This window comes from Sceloporus occidentalis, unplaced genomic scaffold, assembly GCF_023333645.1.
Source record: "Sceloporus occidentalis isolate IW3139 unplaced genomic scaffold, rSceOcc1.0.p SCAF_61, whole genome shotgun sequence".
NCBI lineage: Eukaryota > Metazoa > Chordata > Lepidosauria > Squamata > Phrynosomatidae > Sceloporus > Sceloporus occidentalis.
In genome coordinates, this window is record NW_028317041.1 from 1,426,384 (window position 1) to 1,440,607 (window position 14,224).

At 38.5% G+C, this 14,224-nt stretch overlaps 1 protein-coding gene across 1 annotated transcript in view; it reads left to right on the plus strand.

The window, feature by feature from the left end:
• Window positions 1–14,224, plus strand: part of LOC149287394 (lipopolysaccharide-responsive and beige-like anchor protein) — a 269,868-nt gene that overhangs the window by 62,939 nt on the left and 192,705 nt on the right. Inside the window, exons 34-35 of the mRNA XM_089492899.1 lie at window positions 4,110–4,174; window positions 7,257–7,365. Of these exons, the coding sequence (XP_089349025.1) occupies window positions 4,110–4,174; window positions 7,257–7,365 (174 nt within the window). The remainder of the gene's footprint in view (window positions 1–4,109; window positions 4,175–7,256; window positions 7,366–14,224) is intronic.

Consider the following 14,224-nt stretch of genomic DNA (forward strand, 5'->3'; position numbering starts at 1 on the left):
TATCACCGTTAAGTACTTGAAGTGATACCGAGTACAAAATATGTAGATAGACTTCTGAACCTCATAGCCACACTTGTAGAAAAAAATCAAGGGGACAAGTAAAACAAAGTCTTTGTGTTAAGTCCTTTTAAGAAAGAGAGATACTGCTTTAACATAAAAGGATGGAGCATATGTATAATCGGTGACCTGTATCGGTAATAGGTTGTCAGGAGACCCTCCTGAGAAGAATATATACAACCGTTCAAACGTTTGGGCTCACTTAGCTGTTTTCATGGAAAACAATAAAATTTCCAGCAGTGCTAACATAATTGCAAAAGAGATTTCTAATGATCAGTTAGCCTTTCAACCTTAAACTTGGATTAGCCATCACAATTTGCCATTGGAACACAGGAATGATGGTTGCTGTACGCCCAGGGCCGGCCCAAGGCAAAATGCCGCCTGGGGCGAATTTTAAAATGCCACCCCCCCCCCCTTATGTACCCTTCCTCTCCCTCCGTCCCTGCTGCCCCCCCCTTATGTACCCTTCCTCTCCCCCCCCCCCCTGCCATCCCCCCCCCCCCTTCTTGCACTTACCTTTCAGCAGTCCTGGGTGAGTCTCCCTGTTCGGTCTCGGTGCCGGCTTGTAATGCTGAGCGCCGGAAATCTTCCGGCACTCAGCATTACAAGCCGGCACAGAACAGGGAGACTCGCCGCAGAGGAGAGATTGAGGGGCGCCGAGCGGGTACTGACAGCGGCGCCCCTTTCTCTCTCTTTCGCTTTAAAAAAAAAAAAAAAAAAGGGCTTGGGGCGGCAAAGTGCCGCCCCTTCGGCTCCATTGTCGGGCCGGCCCTGTGTACGCCTATGAAGATATTCCAATGAAGATCAGCCATTTCCAGCTATAATAGTTATGTACAACATTAACAACGTGTACACTATGTCTGATCCTTTTTGTTGTTATTTTAGTGGACAGAATTCTGCTTTTCTTTCAAAAACAACCAGTTATGTGTATATATGTGACAACAGTCTCTGCTTTTCTACTGAAAGGAACATTTTATTATCGCTCACAATTTGCAACACTGATAGTGTAGAATAGAGAGCTTTTACACCTCCATACCCGAAGAAGTGATTGTGTTGATGGGGATGTACAAACTTTTGTTTGGGATTGGGCAAATTAACCTATATTTATAGATCTACTGCTGGTGGAAGATAGATGTTTAAAACTTCCTGGTTTTAGGATGCTGTGTGTCTTTTTATTTTGTCTTAAACTCTATACCCACCATGTTCCACAGTCCTTTCCACTCAAATTAGTTTCCATCCTCAAGCTCTTGGGACACCAACGAATATTCTAACCATATTCCATCCACCATATATATTGTTTAGTAACTTGTATAAACCAAATGCCATTGGCATTGCACATAAAATGTAAATTTAAGGGGTGCTGGGTTTCTTTTGTGCCTTTTTCAGGTTGGCACTGAAGATATGAAACAAACAAATAGTTTGCTTATATTTCTACAAATTCTCCATTCTACTGATGAATACATTTGGAACACCTACCGTCTCAATAAAATGTTTATATCCCTTTTTAAACTCGGTTTCAAGATTTTCTTCCTGAAATAACAGAAGGTTGTATTCTTCTCCCCTTTTTGTTTTTACCTTAAGATTTTATTGTGTTGTTTTTATGGCTGGTTTTACCGTAATGAATTCCAGCAAGGGAAATGAAACACGTCTTGAGTAATTGTAATTTGTTTTTCGATTGGTATTTTCAGGATCAGGCTTTTCAGAATTTCTACGGTTTTATTTATTTCTTGCTGTATCTGATTCAATGAAATTATGCTATGTTTGCTGTGGGATTATATACCATTTAGATTTAAAGGCGATCCGTAGAGGACAAACTACACCGTTGGTTTAATTTTCCCCATCCCGGTCCATTTAGGGGTAGTTGTATCTGAAAATAGGCGTTCCGTACCCAGAGATCATGGCATGGTTCTAAGGGCAGCTCCCATTGAAGTCTCTGGTGAACACGGTTCGATCAGTCTCTTTAGAGCGTATTACATTTCACTCTTTGAGGTGTTAAGATGTTAAGTATGGAAAGGGAGGAGGGAATCTTATTTTTGACAGAACAGCTGAGATAATGTCTCCTAAGTATGACTGTTTTGCATTTGGTTGCTTTGTTCACCAAAGCTTGTTTGGAGTGGTGCTGAGAGAGTGGTGACATTTAAGGCAAACACTGTTGAAACATTTGTGATAGTTGTGTTTTAAGTACTTACAGATTACCATAACACCCCTTGTTTTACTTCATTTTTTTCCCCTTCTTCAAGGCCGATTTTTGCGTCTCCTTTCTTGCACCTAGTGCATTTACTGCAATAATTACCTGTGAGAATTGTATGTTGTAATTATGATTTGTACGATTGTTGTTATTGGTACTAGTAGTTAGTTGAGTGGCTATGAGAGGGGCCTTATATGAAAATGTGTGCCCTGATTGCCAAAAGGACTCAGAAGAGCATTGGCTGCTACCTATGATGTTCAACAAAGCTTAATAATTAGTAATATTATTATGCATAAATAGAAGGAAGCAAGCAGGGCATGTTAAACTAATATGAACGTAAAGTAATCCTTGGGGATTTTGTTGATTGGAAGGGGGTCATTTAAAAAAAGATGTTGCTTGATGCTGCAGATATGAAGACCTAGACTGGGACATGGTTGTCCAGCACAAGCAAGTGTTATAATGTTCTTCCAAGTGCCTTCAAACCATCCTTTTAATGAGCGCTATTTATGATTACCCTGAGAGCAATGTATGATCAGCCTCAAATCCATTTCCGGGATAAAATGGCATATGTCAACGTTTTATTTTATGTGTTGGTTGCAATTTTATATATATATATATATATGTATTTTTTGATATCTCGAGATGGATGTATCTGTGCTGTGTTGCACGAATATACACGTAGTATTATTACTTGTACATCAGGGCTCTTTATTTTACAAACAAACACTACAGCCTGCTGCGTTCTTTTCTATGTACTTTCTGTGGGCTGCCGCAGTAGGGAAAATGGCAATTGTAGCAATTTATGTACAATCTAATTTTGGATGTGTATTTGTGTATCCCTCTTGAGGTGAAGCTTAATCTTGCCAATGAACAGCTTAGTTTCTCTTAAGAATACCGAATCTCCTTAGCCCCATGGCTCAATATTTTTAAGTGATGACACGTGTTCTACAGTTGCCTTGTTACATTACTGGTTGCGCTGAGGCTTTTATAGTATTTTTCAGCAGTGCCTCTGGGAAAAGGGTAAGGAAAGCTCTTTTCTATATCACAATGTTGTGTGATTGATGCAGAGGGCATTTGATGTGTGATGAAATAGCGAGATAAATGTGAAAAATGACATCCATTACTTTTCACGTTCTCCTTAGTTCAGTTTGTATATGGATTTTATGGATTGTTTAGACTAAAGTCTTCTCGTGGAAATGCCTGTCAATTGAGAGAAGCTTTTTTATTCTTTCCTGCCACGTTTTCAAGTTTGGATACCAATTTGGGTTTTGTGTAAAATAGCAGATGAAAAACTCTTTACGTGTAATCTTTCCCAAGAAATACAACTTTTCAAATAAAAAATGACCATTCCATCTGCCCAAAGCCTAGCTGTTGCTGGGTTTAAAATGGGTGGGCGTTAGTCTGAAGAGACTGCATATATATCGTTTCTGATAACGTTTGGCTCCTCTCCATCTATTCATAGTTCCATTATGAGTGAACAGGACACTCTATCGGTGAAAGGTCAAAGTGTCGTATGTACATGCCTGATCATTTTTGGGGCTCTATAGATTGAATCATCGTCTTGGTAAATCCCAGATCAAAATGCATGGAGATACCAGCGCAGGAGCTGCTTGGCAAAAGCGTTAATTATTAGTAAATTCTGACCATTGATAAATGCGACATCTTATGCGTTTTTTCCTTATGGGTGTGGATCCTTGTATATCGGTGTTATATGTATGTAAGAGCTGAGATTAACTAGCCTTGATTAGCAGAGTTTTATTCCCCCTGAAAAGAATTATGAAGGTACTTATCGTTATATATATATATATATATAATTATAGTAAATCATGGATTCCCAGTGTTTTAAACTTTGTTTCTTTTGCAGGAATGGCAGAACTCTATACAGAAAAATGCAGGACTTGCTTTCATTGAGCTGGTTAATGAAGGAAGGTAACGTGAGCTTTTTTGCCTTTAACAATATATATGCTTTTGATCTTGGGACTTTTCCAGATAGCCAGTGAACCTGGGGCATGACAGCTGATTGTTGTACCTCTGCATCAGTCATTTTGTCTTTGGCCAGAGGGAGAGACGTTTAGTTTTACCTTGTCAACCCTGTGTCTGTCACTGGCCCTCCTTCCCATAACTGGGCTCTGTTCTTTGCCATCTCCAAAAGAGAGAGGAAAAAAGTTTATTCCAGGAAAAATAGGCATACCATATCAGCTCAAACATAGACCGCAAGCGTGAACTTGTATCCATTTTGCCGTAAAATTCATACATAAGTTCTCGTAGCAATTTTAAAACCAATACATTTGTGAAAAAGGTGAGCTATCTATTCATGTCAATATGCTAAAGATTGTCATTTTAATTTCTATTTGTTAATGATATGTTTAAGTTATTGTGAGTAAGGGTAGAGACCTGATGTTTTATTATAGCATGCAGTTTGAGCAGCTGCATGATCTAGAATGGTCACAGGGAATCTACATGGAAGTTTTAGAGACTACAAACTGATGTGATGAGACCTCAGTATTACTGTTTCTTCATTACCATACTAGTGCCTCCTTAACTCACTTAAGTGAAGAGAAGTGCAATATCATCCCCTTGCTTTCAGATCCTTTTGGCATTGGGTCATATGGCCTTAATTTGGGAAGCCATATGGACTGTTTAGCCTGACTACTAGGGGAATATGATCCCTGTCCTCTCAGTGCAATCAGACCTGGTTGGCGAAACATTACCATCAATACCGTTGTTGCTCTTAATCATTTCCATGCCTCCCTGATGGGAAGTCATCGGGACCAGGAAGAGCAGGATTGCCACATAATCCTTGTGTGATGATAAGGAAAGCAGGTTAATTCTGTATTGCCACAATGTCACACTTCTTCCTTCCCTATTTAATATCCAATGCAATATCCCCACATGCATATTGCTACAAAGTTATCAATCATATTATTCTGCTATAACTTATCCTACTGGATCGAATCATCCTAACATATTACCAGGACATACCTGGTGAAATCATTGTCCTCCTATAGAAGTATCAGGGCATTTAGGTTAAATAAGCTTTACGTGTGTGTGTGTGTGTGTGTGTGTGTTTATATGTATATATTTAATACTGTGTACATTGTATTTTTGACAGGTACTCTTTTTAATTGGAGGACATAACTTTTTATAAAGGTGTCTGGATGCTTTAGCATTGTCTAGCCACGTTAATGTATAATTATCATATCCTACCTTCCACTTATCGTATGGTATATTGGTGCCAAATTACTTTTATGTAAATTTTATTCCAAATGGTTTACTATCCTACTATTCCAAAGCTTAATGTTACGCATGGTATATACAATATATATAAATTTCTTACCTTTTACCTGATGGTATTTTTCACGCACCGTTTGAGGCTTTTCTGAAGTCATTTTGAGGGCCATACACTTGACAATCTGTACTGTAATGCGTGCCAATGTGCGTCTTTTAATTACCCCCTATCGCTGGTGTGTCTGTAGACCATAGAAAGAAATGTGCAATAGTTTTATTTCAGACTGGTTTCAGGAGCCTGCATGGGGAGCACGTTTTCCATCAACTTTGATCCCAGAGGTCACAGAACCATAAAAATGGTGTTCAGTTACACTGCATAGAGCTGTTCTGTTGTTGTTTCTTATTACCTGGGTCTGACCTTCTTTGACCTCATTTCTAAAGTGGCTTCTTTGGAGTGGACCCCTGATTAATGTTTTATTAGTACATAGATAACAGACTGCATCCAAATTTGATTAGCAAGCTTGTTAGCAGCACTTAGTGTTTCCCTGTGATAATCACGTTGTGTTACATTTCTTTTTGTTTTGTTTGCAAACTGTTGAACCATGTACCTCTTCGGTCATGCATTAGACATACCCCGTCTATCCTCTAAATTGAAAAGTGTGGTTTGGAGATGTTACGGTTTCTTTTATTTGTGTGTATATATGTGTAGCATTACAGTTTAATGCTTTTATGTAAGTTTTAGTTTGAAGATAATTTAAAGATTGTAGTACTAAGTATGATCAGGTCTCTGAATTGGAAAGATCTTATATCACCTACTGCACTAGGTGTCTATTAGTTTGGAGAGGGCTACACATTACTAATTATATATATATATATATATATATATATATATATATATATATATATATATATATATATATATATATATTTGTGTGCAATGTTTGGAAAATCAATAACGTATTTGGTAAAAAGTATTAAATATGTGCCTCTTGTCATTTCTAACACAGATGTTTACCAGAAGTTACCTGGATTAGGCTATTTTTGTGCTAAAGTCTCTTTTCATCCTAAAGCATGCTTACGATAACAGTGTAACTAATCATTGATTTTTATCCTATAAATGTTATTAGAGAGTTGGGTTTAAACAGCCCCACTAGTACTCGATCACAGGACAATCTTAATTAAATCAGGCATGCTGAGCGAGACAGACTGCATGTTTATAGTAGAGCAGATTCTGGTGGAGGTATGCGATACTGCTTGACTTAAGGTACTCATTTAAAGGTGCCTTTCCACCTGCACTGCTGATTATAACACTTTTGGGGAATAAATTAGACTCATCATTCCGAGTACTGTGGGGTGACCACATTTTTTTGCAGAAAATCTTTTTTTCAGGAAAACTTGCCAAGTGAAACAAAATGAGGCATCGATTTGTTGTTGCCATAGAAACAACTTCTGAAAAGTTTCTGTGTTCTTATGAGATTACATTTTAAGAGAAAAAAATGACACATGCTACAGATTTGCTTAGCATACTAGAAAGCGCAATGTTTTGTGTAATTGATACAGCGCATTTAGAATAAAGCTTTTTGTCTTGAAACTCTACATACAATTCATTGATGGTACATGTTTTTTGTTTTTTTTTTAATAATGCATTAGATGCTTGTAGGTATTTATTGATAAGAGATAATGAAAATAAACCCTTATATCCTAATGTAAGGCTTACAGCCTTACGGTTCTACAGTTATGATGTCTCATGTGGTTTTGTTTTCTTTTTTTAACCTTTTTCTAGGTTGCTGAGCCAAACCATGAAAGACCATCTGGTGAGAGTGGCCAATGAAGCAGAATTTATCTTAAGCAGGCAGCGGGCAGAGGAAATACACAGACATGCAGAATTTGAGGTAATGGCTAAAGCATGTGCCTTCCACGGGCTAGTGGTACAGATTGAAACCCCTTGTACTTACTGCTTGCCGCAGCTATCAGTGTGGCGTGGACTCCCCCAGTATAAACCCGTTTGTTCCTGACGCCTGTATGCGAGAGAAGTAATACAGAGGTCACTAGCCCGGCTCAGTATGAGAATGAGTAGGCTAGGAATCAAACAGTGCCCGACTCGGTGTCCTGCATGACCTATAATTCCTGGAATGCTTTGGAAACTTTGTATCTTCTTTGTACTTCAAGTCGAAAAATCAGAGTTGAGGAGAAAAGGGCAAATTTTACAGACCTTGCAAACTTTGCGTTTAATTATAGTAGAGAAATCATGCATAGAAGTATACGTCAGAGCATGAGTTCTAACAAATGGGAAATGGTTCTACCAACATCTTAATAAAGAACTGAGCCGCAAGATGGAAGCAGCCCATGAATACAGAAAGGGTTGCTGCTGAATGTCTTAATGTCTGACATGATTTACCTTTAAGACTATCGCTGATAAAATGTCTAAATTCCCTCCCATGCAAGGGCCATTTCATGGAGAAATGCTGCTTGTTGGCTCACCTGGTATCTGCCTTCCAAAATCAGTTCCTCACCTGGCAAGCACAGAAGCACTAGGAGAGTGCCTTCACATGTCACCGATGCATTCCGCCCGCGCTGCTGTGTTTATTACTGTGGCTCAGTTCTTTATTTAAGATATTAGTAAGAACCATTTTGGGTCCATTAGGGACCTGGCTGTTCCTCGCTCTTTGGAAAGTGTAAATAAATCTCGGGCACAAGATGTAAAACATACCCTTCTTAAAAAATTTTATATGTATGTCAGAGGGGAAAAAATTTGATCTTTACTGGTCTGGTCTTTGACAAGTAACAAGTGAATGAAACAATTTCACCCTGAGAAAAGCAGCCTGCCTGACCACAGCTTCTATGATTGAAGTGGGGTGTAGTATGATGCAATGCACAGCTCTGGCCAATACCTAAGAAGCCGCCATTCTTATCTTTTTGGTTACTTATGCACTTACCCAGCAAATAAAGATCTAGACAACAATTTATAACCCTGTAACACTTTGATTAGACAGTACATGAAAACACATCAGGAACACAGAAGCACCCAACCGTTTTGGAGTGACCCAAGCTTGGATAGTAGGAAGCTCTTTGTAGGAAAATTGTTCATGCATGTGAAACCACACTTTTTAATATTTAAGCTTACTTAGTGTGGAATAATCTTCCTTTTTCATGTTTGTGTGCTGTTTACCAGTCTTGCCCATAATTATATATTGTTTCACAATAAGAGAAATTGAAAAATGTAATTACTCACTTTTTACAATGGCACTCCATTCCCTAAAGCCATTTCCATTTTTTAGTTGAGTGCTGAAATTGGGTGTCCCTATCGTGCTTTATGGTAACACAAGACACCCTGTGCTGCATGGGGCCATCTTGGTACAAATGATTTATTAAAGGAAACACACTTTCTTGAAGTAGTTAATACTGGAACTGCTGACAGTTTTGCAATTTACTGGTGGCCTCAGAGGCTGGAGCATTCCTCAGGTAACAGCATGAATCCCCACATGTTCCTGTAGCTTAAACCACTTTTTGAACACTAGAAACAGATACAGGCAGTTTTTGCCTCTAAAAAGTGTATATGCGTTTGCTGCCATTGACTAAAAATACCAAGTACCATGTCTACATTTTTTTTCTTCTAATTTGCATCGATCACAAAAGTTGTTGTTTTTTATACAATGCACCTCAGGGTGGTCCTGCGCAAACGATCCACTGTGTCCTGTTCATTTAACCCCTTCTTATTATGGTGGGGTTGTGTTTATCAATGAATGGTGTATCTAGGTTTCTGTCAGTTTTAATGGCTCTGTTGGAAATCCCACTGTGTGTTAGTCCCCTTAACTTTCGAGACTGTTCCTATATGACTTTGTGTGAGAAGTGACAAGCCACTGTCACGGTCTTAAATAAATTGACTCATGTCTTGATTTTGAGAAGGTTTGGTGAGAAGGTGTGACTGCATTTACACGGTTAACAATTTGCATCAATGCACTGAATGTGGATGAATACTTATGTATTCGCTCAGTTACTTTGATACATTGCAGACGCAGACCAGAACAGGTGTTGTAACCTGTTTATGCAAGCAAGAGCCAGACACATCTCCACATAAACCACCATCGTATTATCTGTTCTCTTCATTAGGAATATTCCTCTGTGTTAGGTTGCTGATTGTTGTTGCTTGGGTCAGACATCCTTTGTAAGGATGGTTGAGGAGAAGGAAGAGAAGGGGACAAAAAAAGACTTGATCCTAATCTTGCCAAGTTTTGACATGAATCTGAGATTCCCTACAATTAAAAATAGCTTCAAAGCAATTAAGCAGTGAAGATATCTACCTATGCATATATATATCTATAGATATAGATATAAATGTAATTTAGTTATGTTTAAAAAAATATATATATATATTCCATTTCAGTTTTTCTGTATTTTGGCATTATTATTCTGAATAATAACTTTTGAGATACTTTATCTGTTGCTGTATACACTGTTTTTGTTCTTGGAGGTATTTTTACATTTTCTCATTGAGCCGCAGTGATGGATAATTTCAACATATCTGCCCGTGTGCACCTGTTACCTGTGAATATAGAATTACAGAGGATCTCTTTCAATTCCACCACCAAAACAGAAGGAAGTGAATTATTAAAAAGATAAAAATAAATTTATGTTTGCTCTCTGTCAGAGTTCATATTCACAGCCAACCTTGATAGAAGATCAGAATGATTTAGACAAGTTTGCTTTGGAGATTCATAACATATGCTAGCCGGGCAGAATTGAGTTATCTCTGCTCTAGAGAGTAAGTTATTGTAGCAGGAGCTGACAGAGATGAAGATAACGGAGGGAAATTCAATTACCTTTTAGTGTTTTCTTTCTAATAGGATTCTTAATGTGAAAAAGATCCTTAGATGAGACACCTCCGTGGTAAGAGATCTTGCCACCCTCCAGGCTTTTGTTGCAGTTGAAATACTTCCAAATACCAAAAGCTCACTATACTGTAGTTCATTCTCATTTACTTCTTGGTTGTTATTTATATGATTTTGTACACAGTGTATCATTTCTCCTCTGATTTAATTTTAAAGATATTAATCTATGGTATTAAATGACTGATATGTGGATAGAAGTGACATAGAGTGAAAAATCTACAATTGTCCTTACGCTGTATACATTGGCAAATGTACTGCCAAACCCCATGCTGTATAATTACCTTAACGGGTAAAGTTTTAATGTACAGCATTATCCTAGCAGAGTGTAATGTGTGCCTATAATATGGCATCTCAGGTGTATGGTGGTACAGCTCTGAGGCCTGGGTTTCCCATTAGGCACTAAAAAGTGTATCATTTTCAGAAGATGTGGGTGGAAGTTACTGGAGGTTTGCCCATTAAGTATAGAACGTTACCTATTGTTTCATCTGTGGTTCCCCTTTGAAGGTAGATCTGTAATCCCCTTTTTTTTTTATTTTTCTTCAAAACCTAAATTTTATCGTTCTGTATGTTAAATAAAACTGATTTGTCACAGATTAAAGGGGATCTCCCCCTAGTCCCTCCCAATTGGTGGTATAAATATCTAGTCCGTAGACAGCTTTATAATGTTTGCTATGTAGGTAGGTACTAGGTGAAGCAGCCGTATGTTAAACGTAACTACACAATTCTTTCCTCTGCCAGCATCAGATGCCCCATACTACATATTACACATATTAACCCCATGCATGCCACTTAGGATATACCAGTACCTCCTGAAATCTGTGATGAAAGGAAGACCCTGTTGGATCTCAAATTGCTCTCCCTTAGTGGCTGATCGTGTGTATTGCGATCAGCACACACACACACAGATCAGAGGGAGGAGATAGAGAAAATTCCTCCTTCCAAAAAATGAAGGGAAAAAAAAATATAAATTTTGTTGGGAGCCAAGTGATGTCAACATGACATCAATGACATCCAAAATGTACCCCAAAAGAGATCTTGATCCATACTGCGCTGGGAACAGTGGGCCCCAACATCCATTAGCCCCTACCACTACAAGCTGGACCAGCCCTTTGTAAACAATTTTGGACTGGCCGAGGGAGGCAGGAACAGAGAGTGGTCACATAATGAGAGGTCATGTGAGCCTGGGGCTAAAGGGAGGCTGTGAGCATCAAAGAAAATCTACAGCTGAGCTATGGGGTGGAGGGAAGGAGGGGGTGAGGTTAAGGGAGGGAGTAGAAAAAAAAGTGTATGCATGTCTGTGTCTGAGCATGCATGTGTATGCTAGCATGGATGTGTATGTATAAGCGCGTGTCAGTGAGTGTGTAAGTTTGTGCAAATGTGAGCTTGTGCCAATGCGTATGACAAGGGCAAGATGGGGATGTGAAATATAAAGGTAAAAAAGAGGACGGGGGAAAGAAGAGGGATAATAAGATGGAGGAGCTATGGGGACAAAGGAGAAGGGGGAGAGAGAGAAGGGGAGATATACTAAGTAGGAGGGATAATGAGAAGTGGGGAAGGTAGAGAGAAAAGGGAGGGGTGAAGAGAAATGGAGGAGATAAGATTTAAAAAAAAAAAAAAAAAAAAAAAATTAGTTTGGATCAAACAAAAGTAGTATAGAAAAAAGGGAGGGGAAATATACAGAAAGGGGTGAGATAGCAAAGGAGAAGTGATAAAGAGGTGGGAAGAGAGGAGAGAGCAAGAGAATGAGATAAACAAAATACTTTATTACCAATAATTGTTCTGTTTTTCTATGATTTTAAAAGAAGACCCTACATGTCTTGAACAAAACAATGGATAATTTAATGGGGTTCGTCAAAAAATTTAAAAGGGGAGTCATGGTTTAGCAAACATGGTAGAAATCACAAAAAAAACCTCCGGGCTTTAGGGGGGGGGGGGAAGACTCCTGGTCCTGAAGGGGTTAAAAACCCACCCTTTTCCTTTGGAATGTTGGTGGCAGATTTTTTAGGGTAGATGGGCAAAGGGAGACAGTGGTACATTACATTGATTCTGTAATGCTGGCTCTGCCATAGGCTGTCACAGATCTAGGTGAGATTTTAAGTTAAAAAAACACCAACATTGTTCCAATATAAGCGAACACACAAACTTTGTGTAGTTTTAATTAATTGTTTAAGCAGTAGGACTGCATAGCATTGAGTCTTTTAAACACTTTGTTGTGAAAACAAGTTTGTTTTTATTTTACTTGAAATTAAACAATTTTTGGAGTATGTGTGTGCGATGTCATTTAGACATACCAATTTTTTTTTTTTTAGAAGTTGGATTTGATTATGTGATGTCATTTGCTGTTAACTATTGTTGCTTTCCATTTACCTCTGTGTAATAATATGCTGTCCCAAATGTTTTATATGAATGTTGTAGTAAGAATAAGCTAATGGTAATTCAGGCGCAAACACCATAATTCAAATATTGGAAAGTACAAAATCATAAATACAATAGAAGGCGAACTGTCATAGAGGAAACAAATGTTCAAATATAAACCAGCCTGCAGATTCTTAAATAATTTTAAACAAAGCTTTACCCTCTCCGTGATTTGGTTTTCCATATATATGATGGATAATGTGACTCGGAAGCTGTGAGATACCCGTGATCAGAATGTGCACGTGTATTCAGTCCATTAAAACAAGAAGACATACAAGCGATACTTCTGATAAGTGTTCTGCCTCTGGTAACCTTGATGGCTATTATCAAGAGGATGATACTATATCTATTTCATTGGCTCAGGCCCTTCTCCATGCAGAGGAAAATCAATACTTTCAGGCACTGGATGACAGAAACATCACTTTAGCATGGAGCAGGCCTGACAGACATTGTCATTGGCTGACTTTCGTTTGCTATCGTGGTTTCAGCCCTTCGTCTTTCTGAGGCTCTTTCAAGCATTTTTGGAGTATTTCCCTAGGTAGAAGGTCAAACTAGAGGTCAAGTGTACAGATACTTCTAGGTAGACAATGTTGTCTTCATTTTGCTAGACTACTGCCACACCATCAGCGTACTGAGATTGCCTTCGCTGTAAAATATGGCAAGTGAGTAGCAGCTCATACAGGAGTCACGTTGACAATGGAGGAGTCCAGCTGTATCTAGATGTCCATATTGTGTTGATGCTAAGTAGCCATTAAATGTTGGCCTACAACTTCTGCTTGGTTGTGTGCAGCTGGTTGGACAGTTTTTTCTGTTAAACCCATGTTTATCATGTCTGGCCTTTAAGTTGCGGGGAGATGTACGATCTGTCAAGGTTCTAGCTTATTTGTTTTACGCTCTTTGCAAATGTAATTTTTTCCAAATGCGTTGACTGTGAGCAGAAGAAAGTGTTCAGTGTATCTCTGGCGTGTTAAAATCGTATGTAGTTTCTTATGGGCCCCACGTACTAGAGTCTGCCTCACCGTTTCTACACCTTTACAAGCACATTGATATAAATGACAGGGGTCTGTAAATGTGTATTCTGTCTAACTGCCTTCTGAATTATTCACCAACTAATTTATCTGCTGATTTAATACCCTGAGATCATTAAATTGCCAGCTCGTGTTCAGGGTTCAGACTTTTTTCCAATGAAAGTGGTGCATCATGTGCTGCTTCCCCCCCCCCTTTTTCTCGTTTTTTAAATTTAGACCGTTTCCAAAAAGACTAATGCTCTTATGCCTTAAACTGTGGATTCTGTGTTTACTGTCTGAAAATGTATGTGCAAAGCAATACATTTTCCTTCCCTCTCCCTTGAGACATAGAATCGTAATATGTAATTCATGGATGTGGAAGTCCAGTCCTCCTGGATGTTAGAGAAATTGTACAATGGTGTTTTTCATTTAGGAAAAAG